Source organism: Camponotus vicinus, unplaced genomic scaffold (genome assembly GCF_025532165.1).
Source record: "Camponotus vicinus isolate PSW18456_S1 unplaced genomic scaffold, iyCamVici1.0 SCAF_6, whole genome shotgun sequence".
Lineage (NCBI taxonomy): Eukaryota > Metazoa > Arthropoda > Insecta > Hymenoptera > Formicidae > Camponotus > Camponotus vicinus.
In genome coordinates, this window is record NW_028141978.1 from 12,408,969 (window position 1) to 12,427,769 (window position 18,801).

Sequence of the window (18,801 nt, forward strand, 5' to 3'; positions counted from 1 at the left end):
TATATAAAAAGCATATATTTTTGTTAGGAAAAAAAAACAGAAAAGATTATTTCAAAATATTAAAATCATCTGGATTAAGATCGAACTAATCAGTCTTCCTCGAAATTAAACAATTTTCTGAAATATTTTTCTGCAAAATAAATGTCTTAGAATTCAAGAATATGGCAATTTTTGATGACTCACTCTGTACATATATATATAAAACTACCCTCTTGGCTAAGAGAGAAATTTCTCAGGCAATCAAGTCATGAATAATAAAGGTTATAACGATCAGTGAATATGAGGTTAAAGAGAGAAGAGATAAAGCAATTAGTAATTGAAAATGTTTTCAAATATTGATTCTAATTACATGGAATGTATCAAAACTCGCGCACATTCTCCTAATCACAGATATCGCAAAGCCACACTCATGAGTTTTAGATTATAAGCGTTTGTCTTCTATTTTCTTAAAATTTTTTGATTCATAACTCTTAGTCAATTATACGCATTAAGACAAGCCCCTTTAACTTACTCTATGTGCAGTTTATTCTTCGTATCTAATTACGTCCCCGTTATCGCGGAATACCTCGTTTAGCTCCTCTTTTTTCATTATGAAGCAATTTTATTCCTTAGCAATATTCCAGGAACATTAAGTCAATCTTCGTCGACGATTAAATCACATCTGTTTCGCAGAATTATCTCTAATCTCCGTTAGTTTACGATCGCGAATATTATCGGGACTTGACTCACTCGCGAAATTCAACAAGCTATATATAAATAAGTTATCTGTTATGATATCTGCGTGATTAATTCTTACGATGTTGATGTATCTCAAGAGAAAAAGATTATATGAGCTATTACACGCTCATTATTTATTTTCAATAAACCGACGTGTTTTTATCTTTTATTTCCTCGTCATTTCGCTTTCCTTATTCAAATTCATTAATTTCTGCATATTTCTTGCATTTGTTTAATTCTTGCATACGATAAACCGAATAGTTGCCGCACTATTTTTATTTCTTAGCCATATTATCGCGAGTTACTTTTGTTATTTTTTTTTAAATAAGAAACGCAAGTAATCCGATCGAGTTACGGTATGTGACTCTTTTAGTTATACGTGTCACGATCTCGCTACAAGAGAGATGAATTCAACACATTTGAACCTGAATTAATCGAGCATCGCGACGTGCATTAAATTTAAACTCGGGCAACAAAGCAGGATGAGATCGTTTCCCGATAATCGATCGATTGATAAATTGCGAGAAGGAAATCAACCTACATCGGTGGAGTGACTCGGCATAGGGGCACAGAAAAGCAGCGAATTTATCAGATGAAATCGTGCAGGGAAACACAACGATTCCTATCTCGCAAACTCGCCATTAGCTGTATGCTATTAGGTGTGGTAAGGCACACGATAATTGCGATTGCAACGAGTTGCGATCGTGCGCGAAAATTTAAGCAACGTAATCTATAACTTAATCCAGATGATTGTAGCGGAATATTTATTCTTGAAAAACTTAGATCTACCAACATATATAATATCGAATACAAATAACATAAAAAAATCGACTTAAAATTAATCGATAAACTAAAACTAAAATTTCTCGGACATGCTGTATATATCCCAATTGGTACAAATTGAGAGGGACAGTAGCAAAAAAGCAAGCGTTAATAATAAAAATGTGCGAATAACTGTTGTAGCGTGAAAGATATGTAAAATAATGCGATTTCAATGTTTGAAAGCCCTATTCTCTAAAAGTGAATCAGTGAAAATATCACTAATTTAAACAGTAAAATAAGATTTCACTGAGAATCAGTGAGTATTTTATTGATCTTCAGTGGAAACGCTTATTTTTTTGTTATTTTATCTTATATCTCACTGATTATGGTCAGTTAAAATAAAATTTCACTGTAAAATAAAATTTCACTGTAAAACCAGTAATCGCTAGTTCGTTCGTTACCGCTACGATCGCTATCTCTCTCGTATTTAATTTTAGTCATAAGAATTATATAAAGTTTGCAAAGAGCGACATTTAAAATTAGAAGTATTACTTCGATTTAATTTTTGATACAATCTCAAGAGAGGCTTCAGATATTAAATCGATCTTTATAAGTCGGACAAATAAATATCTGGCGACTTAATGAAAATTATTCGTTCGTTATCTATTTAAAATAACAAGTTCAATATGCATGTAATATATAAATAAAATAAAATTTTTAATATAATAAATATTTAGTAAATATAAATAAAATTTTTAAGTTTATATGAAACAGATAGAGAGATGAATTGTAGTTTAATATTACTGACAATAACGAAAGAAATATTACTAATATTGAGAAATATTACTGATTGAAACAGTCAAAATTATTAACTAATTCTTTCAATAAAATATCACTGATTTACAGTGCTGTACTTATAACTGTTGTAATCAGTGACTATTTACTGTTTTTCAGTGATAATACACTGATTCACTTTTAGAGAGTAGAGTTCTGGTTTTACTTTTGGCCGAAGGACTCGAGGATCTCGTTCGTGACGACGTATCCCATCTTGCTCATTTGATCGACAATTTTCGGATCCCTGATTAATGCTTCGATCCACTTGTAGTAAGGCAGCTCGTTTCTCACACCGCCGTAAATCTTCGGTAGATATTCGGGCGAGACATGCTTGTGAAGACTCTTGTAGTCACCGCCGTGGAAGAATATTCTATTCCGCATGTTTGTGTCGAGCAGCGGTTTGAAGACCGTGAAGATAGTGTCAAAAATCCACGATTGATGGATAATGTGCAACTCGTGTATCTTTATGGGAAACGCAGTCACCATCAGAGATAGCATCATAGTTGCCACCTGGAGAAAACGAATTATCTCATGTTACGTCATCAATACATATATACAGGATATCCCATTTTAAATAATACGCTCAAATATTGTTAATATAATAATTATAATAATAATTAATATAATTGTTAATTGCAAATTACATATTTTTTCTTAAAAATAACTATGTGTTTTCTTTACATCAATTGATTCCTCTCATTATTTTGTACATAAAAGTATTAAGGTAAGATAATCGAAAAATGAATATTTTACAAGATATTTTACGGTTTATGTAAAATTAAGAAATTATTTCAAGCCTTATAACTCAAAAAATACTTGAGGGAAAAATATTTTATTGTAGTGTTTTGGAAAGCCCTCGAGATAAGCTACAAGAATATGTAATAAAAAATAGGGAGTTCCATTTAAGAAATTGACGGTGACCTTCACGTGACCTTCAAATGACTCTCCATGGTCAAATCATTGCCACCATCTGATGGCCCCCTTCAAGCCATACAACTTTTGTTTGAAATATTTTTTTATTTAATCACCGTTTCGGAGATATTTGAGCGTATTATTTAAAATGGGACACCCTGTATATTAGTTTCTCTTTCGTCTCTCGATTGCAATTAATTTGCCAATCAAATCCACGCACGAGTATGATATAAACAAATTATAGGCAATGAGAAAAAATATTACGATGAGATTACCTGAGGAGTCACGGTCCACGCGTGTGCCATAGTGATGTCCTTGAGGTCAAAGATAACGATACCGCCCAGAATCTGCGCTCTAGGCTCGAGGAGGCCCAGCTCGAGTACGCAGGTCGTAGCCTTGAAGAGCTCTTCGACGGGATATTTACTCGGTTTCCAATTGCCTATCCGGTAGATTAGCAGACGTCTACCGCACTGAATCCTGTATGGTGGTACGATGATCACGTTGTCGTCGCCAATGTACCTCATTTCCGTCGGGTTTAGCTGTTGATGGATCTCTGGATGTTTCTCTTTGAAGTTATAGTAATTCACTATCTATCGAAAGAAATCAGTCTCTCATTCATTTTATAAGTTGAAATCGCGTAAGCAAAACGTACTCTCTAAAAGTGAATCAGTGTATTATCACTGTAATCAATGCTGTACTTATAACTGCTTGTGATCAGTGAGTATTTACTGTTTTTCAATTATAATACATTGATTCAGTCTAGTGAAAGTGGTATATATACTACTTTCACTAGACTGAATCAATGTATTATCATTGAAAAACAGTCAATACTCACTGATCACAAGCAGTTATAAGTACAGCACTGATTACAGTGATAATACACTGATTCACTTTTAGAGAGTAAATGTTCGTAAATGCTGTTTATTATGTACAGCGTTGAGATAAATTGAGACAAATGTCATTATAAGTCCTCGATTGTCGATGAATAATATTGTTAATTTATTATTCATCAATTGCTCTTAAATTTAATAGCCTGTTTGTCTTCTTATGCATATGCAGGAATTTATGGTTAAATTGTCTTATGCAGGAATTTACGACGAACCGTCTTAAAGACGGCTTTTAATAGACGGTGATCTAACGGTTTAATGAAATTCGGTTTAATGAAATATTCTAGCTTTATTATTTCTATTTATTAATTTTGCTAGAAAATCGCAATTAAAACTATTCGATGGTAATTAGGAGCAATTAATGTCTCGATTACTCTGTTGAAAGGCAATTTAAATTTCACATTGTTTTTCTTTTATTATTCAATCTCTCTTTAAAATGCTAGTGCACTATGCTAACACTCGTATTCGACTTTTTACCAAAATAAATTAGTTTGCCTTGACATAATTATGCAACGGGTAGTTTACTTCGTGTTCACGTTTTATTCACTGAAGTATTTTTAATATCATTTATTGATATCTACAAATTACAGCCATTCCTTAAATTTTAATAAATATGATTGATTTTCGAAAAAATAGCAATTATTTTATCTTATGAATAAAAAAATTTTGAATAACATGATGAAATGATATGAGTTATCGTTATATTATCCGACGTCAAATCATGTTAGATAATTCATTGATATCATTATTATTGAGAATATATGATGAAATATTCTAATTTTATCCTTTTTCTCATTTTTGCTAAAAAGTTATGATTATTTCAAAATTATTCGATAGTAATTAGGATCAATTGATGTCTCGATTACTCGGTTAAAAGGCGATTCTTTTATTATCCAATTTCTCCTCAAAATGTCAGAAAGTTGTCGATTTTTCACAAAAGTATAGCAGTTTTCCTTGGCATAATTGTGCAACAGACAATTTACTTCGTGTTCACGTTCTATTCTATTAAAGTACTTTTAATATTAATTATCGATATATTCATATAGTGTTACAGCCATTTACATTCCTTGAATAAATATATTATTTTTATTAAACATGACGTGAAATTACATTCGTTAATAAATTCGTTGACATCGGTGTATCGCAAGTTGTATAAAATAAGTTAAAGATAATAAAATATAATAAATATCATAAAAGTGATAAAAAAAATAATAAAAAGAAATTTAAAAAGAAGACAGCATTTTGACATTTGCTGCAATTAAAACATTATACTTATATAAATATAAATATAAATTTATACTTATATAAATATATAAGTATACATTTATTTTTTTAATAATAACAAAAAACAAATTTGCAGATGAAAATTATGGCTGCGATTATGTTGCGTCAATTGGCGATTATAGTATTGCGCAAGTAATCATGCATAAAAATGAGAAAAATATTTTTTACTTTTTCAGTATATACCTGATTCTACTAATAATTCTAAAAAAATGCAATTAGTTAAATAAAAAATTAGACATTATGGAAAATTGAAATCTTTTAAGCGTTCAGATGATATAAATATTTATTATCTGCGCTGTAAATTTTCTAAATAATATAAAATTTAATACATTTATATACAGTGATATTTTTTACTTATACAAGAGTCTCTGTAATTAGATTTATAACTTGCAAACAAATTTCACATTATGTGTCAATAGGTGATTCATAATAAAGAAACATTTCTAAGTTGTTGTAAGTTTGTTATAATTTCCAGGAATATAGTTTAATTATGACAAATTATATACATGAAAAAACAAGATTAATTCTGTCTCATGATGTTTTCTCAGAAAGCGTTATCAATAAATGTCAGATAAATTGTTCTCTTATATCTCTCTCGAGCAATCTTTTTAATTTTATATAATACTATATAATTCTATATATAATATTGAATCCGATGAGATTATGTATATATGTAATACTATTATAAGAAAAAGAGAGAGAGAGAGAGAGATGTATAGGTAGATACATATAGACAAAATTTAGAAATATAATGTAAAGAACAAAGAATTTTACAATAATTTCTATTTTTTTAAATTTACCTTTAAATAAAATATATATAATTATATATAATTATATATAAATATATAATATATATTATATATACTTATACATAATTATATATGTATATTTATATATATAACTTAAAGAAAATTTTGTTTTTATTATTTTTATTTTGTGTATTTTTTTAATTTCGTATATAAAAGTTTTGATATATAATTTTTAATAAACTTTTCAAAATGTAATTATTGTTTTATATATAATTATTTAACAACATTCATAATAATATATTTGACAATAGATGATCAATAAAACTTATTTTTAAGGCTTTGCATTTGTATTTATTCTGTATGTATATATAATCAAGCTTTAGATTTTATAATTATGCGTTATATAATCTTTAATTATAATTATGCTGATATATGATCTTCGATTAAATTGAAAAATAATTTTTTAATCTTTCGTGTATGTAAATTGTGTATATAATATGTTAATCATGTATTTAAAATGTTAATAATGTATTTAATGTATTTAATACGTTAATATGTTTCGTGCATTTAATATATTAATCCATATTATATAATATAAGGTAGCTAATCAATAATTAATTCTGGAAAAGAAGTAGAAATACATCACAGATTTAAATTGCCAGAGTTAAAAAATTGATTATAAAATTGCTCTCATGTAATTTATATTATAAATTTCCATTATAAAATTTATTATTGTTCTTGTTGCAAAATCACAATTGTAAGTATTTATAACTGTTTCTTTCTTTTTTATATAGAATCTTTTAAATGGAAATTTAAAGTATCATTAAAATTTCTTTATCTTTTTGTTTTCTCTTTTCTCTTGATTGACATTCCTATTCTTATACGAGATAATCTCTCATCTACTGACTCTCATCTAAAAACATGTCGATGACAGCATAAATTTAATAATGGAAGCAACTTTTTTTCTCTTTAATTGGTTTAAGTGAGCTACCTATTCACTTTTCTATTTCATGATCCTCATCTCGTTAATTGTTCGTTATAAATGTCAGTATCAGTGTCAGTATCAATATCTACATTTACAACTCACCAGCCTGTGCGCTTTTTTTAGATTAAAGTTTCTGGCGCGAAGAAATCTGATGAGAAAATCATCATCCATCCTATGCGGCAGACACTCGCCTCTTTCTGCCAAAGAATATATATATATTACAAATTAAATCCTAAACAATAAAAATACAGTCTGACAAAATTTTTATCTTATTGCAAGATTATAAATTTGTCAAATTCAAAAGAGAGAAGTTTATTTTAATTTAAAGATATCTTTAAAAAAAATCATTTTTTGATTCTATTATTATAATAATAAACTATATTTAACAAACTATGTTTAAAGAAAATATTGTCACAAACATATAGATTTTATAGCGAGTAAAAATTTTTGGAAAATTATAGCAATTTAGGGATGTATGAAAAATTTTGATATTTTTACTTGGAACATTATATGGAAGCTAGACTCTCAAAAATACTACTTATTATATTGTAAGACATTTATATTATAGAAAATGTTAAAAATAATTTCAATAAAAGCATGACAAATGTAGAAGAACTAAACTTTTACGAAAATTATGTTTAGATATTTTTTATTTATTCATATAGTTTCATTATGCATATATTTTAAACACACACAGAGATATGTACACAGAGATATGTATTTTTAAAAAAATCATATTAACATTATGCAAACTTTTTTTATAGCTCGTCATAAATTCCAATAAATTAAGACAGGAGTAAAAGGCATTTACGAGCAGACACGAGTTATTAGGTGTGTTAATACAATTTAATATAATTCAATAATATTTGTGAACGTTTCGGTTCTTCCTTTGAACCATCTTCAACACAATAATATTTTATATTGCCAGATAACGGTTCTTTTGTCCTTCTTTTTACTGTACTTGACCGTTCTTATAACATTGTATGGACCGAACTATAATAGATGTAACTTTTAGAATTTTTTAATTTTCTCTATTGTGTTGAAGATGGTTCAAAGGAAGAACCGAAACGTTCACAAATATTATTGAATTATATTAAATTGTATTAACACACCTAATAACTCGTGTCTGCTCGTAAATGCCTTTTACTCCTGTCTTAATTATGCAAACTATTCAAATTTTTTCGAATACTTTTATAACGATTTTACTTCTGTTTATATTTTGAATTTGATTTCTTAGAATATATATGAAATAAAGATTAAAATAATTATTTCAGTTTGCAAAACATTAAAAATCATCCAGAAATATTATTTTTATGTCGAAATGTCCCTAAATTACTCCATATTCTCTTCTTCAGACAGCTTATTTAAAAACTATCAACTGATAGCATCAACACATCTTTTCCACTTAACCAATCATTCATATCTCAGACTAATATTGCAATTTGAATTACCGTAGATCATGTCGCGTAATTCCTGCAGTGTCTGACACTTGACCTCATCGGTCTCCCCGAGCACTCTTCTAGCATATTCCATGACTTCCGGCGGGATGCTGAAATCCAAACTTATCTGCTCGTCGTCTTGTAACAGCTGATCATCCTTGAGCTCGGGCATCTCGTCCGCACCCTTGTGAAATTCTAGCTTCTCCTTGACATCAGCCTCTTGTTCGAGAGTCCCCTGATCCCTTGAATCTTTCTCCGATTTGTCCTGATGCTTTATCGGGATCCTTTCCGGCTCGACACTGTTGCTGATCGTTTGGCTGTCCTGCGGCATGATAACACACGAAGCGATGGCCTACTAGTATTTCATGCGAGATTTGCAAGATCGTCTCTTGATCGAGATCGTTGCGGCGCGTCAAGAGCGAAATCACGCGCGCATTCAATCGTGGATCGTACTGTCACTTGCGCAGCTACCGCTGTTGAACTTGCCTCTGCCAGCTTTGCTAAATAACTTCCCTCTATATTTATACATGTGCGCACAAATTACACATATGGACACGTGTACGTATATATATTTCTTGCGCGCGATCCGCGTAAGACGAATGGTAATCGACAGATCTGCTCGCGCACGACTTAAATTCCGAAAGTATTTTTATTTTTTATGGCTACGAGAGAGGGACTTCCTTGTCCTTGAAGATCTAAACGCGGTTACAATAGCGCGAACTTTGAGGGACTTAGTGATTTAAGCCGGGCCTGGTCAGATCTATGGCAGCGACGAAATATAATTCAAAAAGAAGTAACTTAATCAAATAATATTAAGAAGAGGATAAATAATCAAAAAATGCATGTATAAGTAAAGAAAAATTTTGTATGAGGAAAAAATAATGAGTAAATATATCGAAGGTTTTGTTATTAACACGTATTACATAATGTATAACTGATAAATTCGCGTTCGGAAAATATTTTAGATTTGCAGAGCTGACATTAAATGAAATGTATATGCGTAGTTTGAAAAATGTTCAGTTATACTTCTTATTAGTATACTTTTAACAAACAAACGTTGAAATATCTCGTAACGACATTAAAATGAATTATGACACGACTATTGTATCGTTGATAAAGTATTTTTCTTCAACGTATTTATCAAGAGAAGTGAGGAATTCATTAATTGTTATATCAATTTCATGTAAAATTTAATTAATATACATATATATGTTATCTTGAAATAATATTTATCTGACAGATTTGTAAATATCTTAAAGTGTATCATAAGAGATAATTTTTTTCGTAAGATATCAAAATGATATGATAATTATATGAACTTTCGCGAGGGTTATTATGCGCAATAATAATTATCCGTCAATATTTACAATATTAACATCCGGTTTGCTGTTGCAGTAAAATATATTTACACTTTGATGACTAATTTTTCCGAGACTGCAAAATATACACACACATGCGGTCGAAATTTATATTTCTGGAATACGTTTTTCCTAGTTAGTATCAGAAGACACAACAATGTCAAGCGTCAAATGTATTTTTAAATATAATATAAAAATGAAACAGCCAGACCAATCATAGGACGCCTCGTGTTGTAAATATTTAGATTGTAGATTCTTAATAATGACTGGATGGATTGAATTTTTGCAGTGCTGATTTGATCGATGTACTTATTATTAGAAAAGTACTATAATTTATATTTTTTTTCTCAACACGCGTTTGTAAAAAAAAAAAGGAACACATATTATGCAACGAACGAGTTTGATTTGCTGTTTACCGTCCAAGACATGCTATATTTCAGCGTCACGCAATTTCTTCTTGCTCTCTTGACAGACAATACGACGACTCTACTTATATGTTCATTTAGGTAAAACTAAATAACGCGCGGACTTAACGAGAGGACTTGAACATTTCTTTGCACTTCGAGAAAAGCTTCTTCCGATCAAGTGGGATGAATAGACGACACATTCAGTTACCATAAACACACATAGATAGAAGAGATAGAGATTTAAAGGAGCGGAAGCGCACGCTATCAGAACTGTATCATCAAAACACTCGAGGAAGACTCGTGATCGTCGATCAACATCAAATGGAGCACGACTGGTTCCGAGAGATACGTTTGTGGATTTAACTTTTCCTCCGCAGACGGGATACACACTGGTGAAGGGTATAGATGTAATTTTCCACGAATACGACACTGTATTTGCGCGCTGGTCCCGATCACAGCGATGACGCAACTGGCGCACAGTTCACCAAGGTGGTACGCTACGGTTCTCCTCTTACTTTATGCTTCACCGTCGAAAACCTTTACGCGAATGTGCTAGGTAGTTGTACGTCTTGCACGGTTATTAGTGCGTCTTCTCGCTTGTCCGAGGTCGAGCGTGGGCCGCCATTGCCATCAGGCCCTCTTACAAAGCGGCCGAGATACGATCACTAGTCGCTGCTCGCAAGTAATTAAAAAAAGAAAAATATTTTCCTTAACCAGCGGATATATTTTTTTAAGCTAGCTTTCATGAATTTTCCTTCGCTTGATTCTATGTCGTTTAACAGTTTTATTCAACAGTTTATTATATAATACATTAGTTTACTTTTGCGCTCGACAGATATGAGTGGTGATTTATCTAATGATAGATCATCTTATAAATGTATCTTCTCGGGGCGGATATTTTAATGAGAGGATTGGAAAATTGTTTCTTTAATAGTTCGATGCAAAATATTCCGTGCTAAAATTTGCAATCTTATGCGAAAAATAAAATGATAAGGGATATTGAGATTAATACGCCATTTTAATTGATAACGATATTTCTAATGCGAACAAGGTTAAATAGAAAAACTAGATTAGCATATAAATGTATATAAATTATTTTACATTCATGGAGAGAGAAAGTTTCAACCGATATTAATGCTGTTACTTGAGATTCATCAGATAGAATTTAAATTATGACATTTTCTCGAGGTTTATATCAACCACTTAATTCTTTTCAAAAGTTACAACGTGAGTTTTCACTTATTTTTAAAGAATCTATGAAGTAAGATTATTGAAAGCGTATGACACATGATATTTTGCGAGCATATGTACATACATATGTGTGTGTGTGTGTGTGTATGTGTGTGCGTGTGTCTGTGCGCGCATGCAAACTTCTAATGTATCTTTAAGAAATTATTTAGCATGTACTCATTACGTATGACACATACGTAGATAGTTATTTGTGATGACATCACGCTATTATTATATACTTATTGGTAGATAACACTATATACAGGGTGACCCATTTTAACTTAGGCAGCCAAATAACTCGAAAAATAAGCAAGATAGAGAAAAATGTTTTAGACAAAAGTTGTATGGTTTCGAGGGGGCCATAAGATGGTATCATTGGTTTGACCTTGAAGAGTCATTTGAAGGTCACGTGAAGGTCACTTCAATTTTTTTAAATGGAACATCCTATATATTTTTGTACATTCTTGTAGCTCATCTCGAGAGCTTTCCAAAACACTATAATTAAGTACATTTTCGTTAAGTACTTTTTGAGTTATGAGGCTTGAAATAATTTCTTAATTTTACATAAACCGTAAAATATCTTGTAAAATATTCATTTTTCGATTACCTTACCTTAATAGTTTTATGTACAAAATAATGAGAGGAATCAATTGGTGTAAAGAAAACACATAGTTGTTTCGAAGAAAAAATATGTAATTTGCAATTAACAATTCCATATTTTTTCTTAAAAACAACTATGTGTTTTCTTTACACCAATTGATTCCTCTCATTATTTTGTACATAAAAGTATTAAGGTAAGATAATCGAAAAATGAATATTTTACAAGATATTTTACGGTTTATGTAAAATTAAGAAATTATTTCAAGCATCATAACTCAAAAAGTACTTAACGGAAAGGTACTTAATTATAGTGTTTTGGAAAGCTCTCGAAATAAGCTACAAGAATGTACAAAAATATATAGGGTATTCCATTTAAAAAAATTGAAGTGACCTTCACGTGACCTTCAAATGACTCTTCAAGGTCAAACCAATGATACCATCTTATGGCCCCCTCGAAACCATACAACTTTTGTCTAAAACATTTTTCTCTATCTTGCTTATTTTTCGAGTTATTTGGCTGCCTAAGTTAAAATGGGTCACCCTGTATAATATATAATATATATATATGCAAAAGTGTATAGAGTGTCCCATTTAAAAAATTGGAGGTGATCCTTCACATCACCTTCAAACGACTTTTCAAGGTAAAACCAATGACACCATCTTATGGTCCCCTTAAAACCATACAACTTTTGTTTAAAACATTTTCGCCGAAACCGCCATGGTTTCGAGATATTCGAATATTACATATTTTTTCTTAAAAACAACTATGTTTTTTCTTTACACCAATTGATTCCTCTCATTATTTTGTACATAAAAGTATTAAGGTGAGATCGAAAAATGAATATTTTACTAGATATTTTATGGTTTATGTAAAATTAAGAAATTATTTCAAGCATCATAACTCAAAAAGTACTTAACGGAAAGGTACTTAATTATAGTGTTTTGGAAAGCTCTCGAAATAAGCTACAAGAATGTACAAAAATATATAGGGTATTCCATTTAAAAAAATTGAAGTGACCTTCACGTGACCTTCAAATGACTCTTCAAGGTCAAACCAATGATACCATCTTATGGCCCCCTCGAAACCATACAACTTTTGTCTAAAACATTTTTCTCTATCTTGCTTATTTTTCGAGTTATTTGGCTGCCTAAGTTAAAATGGGTCACCCTGTATAATATATAATATATATATATGCAAAAGTGTATAGAGTGTCCCATTTAAAAAATTGGAGGTGATCCTTCACATCACCTTCAAACGACTTTTCAAGGTAAAACCAATGACACCATCTTATGGTCCCCTTAAAACCATACAACTTTTGTTTAAAACATTTTCGCCGAAACCGCCATGGTTTCGAGATATTCGAATATTACATATTTTTTCTTAAAAACAACTATGTTTTTTCTTTACACCAATTGATTCCTCTCATTATTTTGTACATAAAAGTATTAAGGTGAGATCGAAAAATGAATATTTTACTAGATATTTTATGGTTTATGTAAAATTAAGAAATTATTTCAAGCCTCATAACTCGAAAAGTACTCAATGAAGAAATACTTTATTATAGTGTTTTGTAAAGCTCTCGAGATAAGCTACAAGAATAAATGATATAAAATAGGGGGTTCCATTTAAAAAATTGAAGGTGACCTTCACGTGACCTTCAAACGACTTTTCAAGGTAAAACCAATGACACCATCTTATGGCCCCCTTAAAACCATACAACTTTTGTTTAAAACATTTTCACCGAAACCGCCATGGTTTCGAAATATTCGAGTGTGAAGGTTAAAATGGGACCCTGTATATATATATATAAAATAGGAATAAATTTATCGGAAATTATCGCAAAAAGATGACAGATGATGCGATGCGTAGTAGAATAACAAGTACGTGAGTCATTAGTTTAACATTGAGAGACGGAAGGAAAGAGGGAAAAGAATGAGAAGACGGTACGAAATCGCCGCGGGCTTTTCGTTCCGTGAATATAGAAGGACGGACAATTTTCGATCTAATTTTGCGATATACATTGCATCTGGAGAATTATACTATAGAGGCGTGTTGCGAAATATGTCATGGTCATCCTGTTGCACATCCACAGGCCGACGTTTTCACTAACGACTACGTTTTACGGAACGATAACGCCGGCTCGCACGCACGCAAGCACGCACGCACGCACGCACGCACGCATGCACGCATGCACGCACGCACGCATGCCCAGCGTCATTGCATCTATACAGAAACGCGCGGACAAAGGTCCTATTCTTCATTGGACGGATCAATAAATCGATTGACGTGCGATTATCAACGAAGGGATTCTGTGCGTAAAATAAAAGAGAGATTTATATATATAACTCTTCGAAGACGGAGGACTGTGTCATGATCCCGAGATAATTCGCGATGAAATAATCTATCTAAATCTCGAGGAAAATTATACGAATATTCGCACGAATCCATGTGAACATGTGTCATTATAGCGCGCGTGATCGAGCATGAAAATTCATATCGAGTCTGTCGACACGTAACGATGTCTGTGTGATGTAATCTAATTGTAAGTATATATGAGAGTATGCTTTCTCCGTCGTTTATGATGATATTACATCATAAGTATGTCAGCGCAACGATAATATACTTCTCTTGTATTCAGGATGCATACGTGTTGTTTGTTCATCGTAATTTTCCGAAATTGTTTGATTTCACTTTCGTCTAGTCCGCACGTTTATTGTATGCACTTCGCGAAACATCGAGGAATGCACACTGCAACGGGCCAAAAGTGAAACCGTAACAATGTTGCAACGCGACGTCTAATTGTGAGAAATATCATGTTAGCAGATATATATCTTCCTGTTGTAGAAAGTTTTATTTGTTTCGTTCAAGCCGGCATCAATTTCCTATAATAAATTTTTACATAAAATACATAAAAATACCGCTTGTTGCATTGTTGCAACATACATAGTATTATTATATTAAATTTATTAAATTTATTATATTAAATATATTATATTAAATTAATTATTTATTATCTTGGAACATTTCTCCAGGGAATTTCAATTGTGATAAAACTGTGATAAGAAAAAACATCCAGCTAAGAAAAGATGCAATGGAGATTTCTGGGGTCCATATATACACAGAAAAAAAACATTCTTGTTTTGAAAATATATTTAATTTTAACATGGAAATCTTGAAATGAGATTATATTGCGTTAATTAAAGAAAAATATAATTGCTTGAATAATTGCTTGAATATGAAGCCATTTTATATAGTTCAATCAAGAAAAATATATTCTTATGATTTAAGATTTAATTTTCTTGAATGGAAAAGAAACAATGTTAGATAAAAAATAACATTTTCAAATCAAAGATTATAATTTTCTTAAAGTAGAATTAAATAATTATATATTGTTGAGATGACAATTACAGTATTAAAATAAGACTATAATATTGTTGAAATTTAAAATTATTAAATTCTTCTAAGAAGATTATAAATTGTTGCGTATATATGAAACAATGAACGCGTTAATTTAAGGGGATGCCGGAGTCCTGTTTTACCGATAAAATGTTATATTTCAATTTTGTCCGAAATCTTTTTATTAGTTGCACAAAATAATAAATGCTCTTCCACAATTAAAGTACATACAGAAACAAAGCGGGAACCTCTTGATTTTATATTAAAAATTTAAAAAAATTGGAAAATCGTAAAAACGTCATAACAATATTTGCTTAATATAAAAGTTTTGCAGTTTGTATGCACAAAATAAGATGGGTTCCCGCTAGAGATTGTATGAAGGAATATAAATGAACTTTTAGAAATGAGTTTAGAAGCCTAATGAAAAAGATTTCGGTAAATAAACCGAAATGCATACAAAGCAAATATTGTTACGATTTGACCCCAGAAACCGATAAAAAACTGTAATTTTTCAATTTTTTCTTAATTTTTAACATAAAATCAGGAGGTTCCCGCTTTGTTTCTGTATGTATTTCGGACAAAAATGAAATATGACATTTTATCGGTAAAACAGGACTCCGGCATTCCCTTAAGTATATAAGTTTTGATTAAACACTTATTTTTTTCCTGTGTATACAGGATGATCCACAGGCTACCCCATTTGTTCTACAAAGTGATTCACAACGAATTTTGAGCATCGTGAGAAAATCTCATCGCTATTCTTAATAGTTTTCGAGAAAATAGCTTGTAATATTTTACGTGGATTATCTCGTATGAAGATCGGCTCTTACTTTTGTGGGAAAGACTGCAATCTCTTAGGGTTTTGGTTTTTGCAAAGCATGATAAATCGTTCTGTAAATGAGTTCTCCTTTTTTTTTACGAATCACGCTGACTCATCCGTGATGTAACAAGTGCTTTGCATCAATCTTCATCTTCTGCGGAGATGATAATCGAAAAAAATTCACTCTTCTCTCTTGTTTCTAATCGCGAAAACTTGTCGGGAGTACGTGTACGCGATCGTCGAGATAGCAACGCCTGTCGATATGCAACTGTATATAGGTTCGTGTAATGAGAACTACATGTTACGGCTTTACGTGGGAATTTTCGCTAGAATTATTTATTGCAAATATCCGGCTTTCTACTTACCAATTAATATCTTTTTATCATTAGCAGCATATCAAAGAAAGAGAAATTTCTGATAATATCTTAAAATATCTTGTATAAATAAGGCATTGCTCCTATTTATAAGGTAACGGGCTACTATGATACTACTATTGATTAGCCTTCTCATCTTACAATAAAACAACCATTATTCCGATGAAAATCATTAGAAAGTTATTTTCATATAAATATATCAATATACACACATTCCGCGTATGTATTAAATATTTTATACCGTTTCTATTTCTGGCAATTGCGCATTTTGACATCTCAAGTTAAAACATTGCAGCATTATATTAACATCGTCGAAATTTTTTTAATTTCGTAAGCCGTAAAATTTAAAATCGACGAAGGATTCTCGATCAGAGATTGATACAATCACGAAAAAAACTCATTATATAGAAGATGAAACTCATTATATGAGTTGCATCTTTTTGTATGCAGCATTAATAACTTCTACATAATTTATTTGTTCGTAAATTTTTTTTTTATTATTAACATATACAATCAGCTGATCGTACATCAAGAGTTTTTGATTCTTCTTCCTTGGAAGATTATTTAATACTCTACTATTTCTATTAAATGTTTAGGGAGTCAAATATATGTGCACAATTAGTTTTATATTTTATGTTTATGTAAATTAGTGATTTCACTTGATTATGTATACATATAAATTGTACTCAAAATATGCGTAAATCGTCTAAACGCACTGTGCGATTATCTCTTTGTTTATCTATTTGTTTTTCTAGGAAGCGAGATTTTTACTAGCTCTCGTGAATTTATATTGCTTCAATTTCAATTTATGTGAAACAAACATTATCATGTTATTTTTTTTTAAATATTGATATTTATTTGGACAATTATATAACACAAAAGTAAAATAATTAATTACTCTATCCTTGATAATTAATTCTGTTATGCGCTTATATTGCCAACAAGTAATTAATCAATTATAAATTATAATAAGTAACTTGAGACACACATAATCTTAATAATTATATATGTATTTTTACGCATTAAACGACTCAATTCTACTGCTAATTTTTTCTTTCATGATGTTTTTTATCGCTCTTCAGTGACGTTAAATAAAAACGTATAATGCAACAAAAAAAAATGATTATCACAATTTCATGGCCTTCAAAGCCTAATTTTATTATTCTTTTTTTTTTCGTTGAATCAGGTAAGATTTAAACGTGACAGCGTGATAAATATTACACGAATATGCATGTCTTTAGCCGATTCTTTGAATCTCGTATTTAACTTTCGATGACGAGACAACTGAAAATATGCGAATTATAAATACTCATCGTGGCAAATATCGATATCGGACATCATGTCATTTCATATAATTACAGTATTACAGTAATATATCCATTTATAAACAGAAGACACACCAAATCGAAACCTACAGAAAAAAAAGAAATTTCCACCATTTCTCAAGATAAATTCACACGGTTCTTAATGAATACTTGATGAATAGAATTTGAGAAATTGATCGGACTCTTTGATCCGAAATATTAGCAATTGCGATTCACGCTGATCGTAAAGGACGATCTCGCCGTTTCTTGATCCGCGAAATTTATTTCAACGGTGACTCACCGGAGAAAAGAGAGCCTGCTGGGAACGCACCAGATGAGGATCTCTCTTGCTCGTGATCTTTGCGGGACAGCGATCCTGTGGGCACTGATTGGTGAATCGGTAAGCAGCTACTCGAGTACTATTCGACCTCTTCCGCATTTGCGATTCCGATAGCGAGAAAGTTGTACGACCGCCGCGTATAATCGCCTTTCCATCGAGACCCGATGGAAGGGTCGTCGTTTACTACGCTCGTGAACTCTGAAACCCACTAGTTTTCCTCGAGGGTTTAGATTTATCTCACGTTCAGACTGTTAAATCATCGGCGATCCGCGTAGCGATTCCGGATTACTATATCATTTTGCGTGCCGCTAATTAGATTAACCCCTTCACAGTCCAGCGAAAAGAAACTTTCCGTGCCAAAAGTGTGTTGAAGAAAAAAGTTTTTAAAATTGCATGAATACG

General features: G+C 31.0%; 1 protein-coding gene across 4 annotated transcripts; it reads right to left on the reverse strand.

Annotated features, from left to right (window-relative positions):
- Window positions 1–46: 46 nt before the first annotated feature.
- LOC145973636 (alpha-tocopherol transfer protein) lies at window positions 47–11,217 on the reverse strand. 4 transcript variants are annotated; one of them, XM_083103153.1, is made up of 5 exons: window positions 10,344–11,217; window positions 8,582–8,891; window positions 7,233–7,327; window positions 3,501–3,815; window positions 47–2,823 (listed from the first exon to the last, which is right to left on the reverse strand). In XM_083103153.1, exons 1-5 carry the CDS (start codon window positions 10,353–10,355, stop codon window positions 2,476–2,478), a joined length of 1,080 nt encoding a protein of 359 aa, XP_082959279.1. In that variant the 5' UTR covers window positions 10,356–11,217; the 3' UTR covers window positions 47–2,475. The 4 variants fall into 4 exon arrangements, with proteins under 4 accessions (XP_082959279.1, XP_082959282.1, XP_082959281.1 ...); XM_083103156.1 differs by having other exon boundaries at window positions 8,582–9,077; window positions 10,344–11,206; XM_083103155.1 differs by having other exon boundaries at window positions 8,582–9,084; window positions 10,344–11,206.
- Between the last annotated feature and the right edge of the window lie 7,584 nt (window positions 11,218–18,801).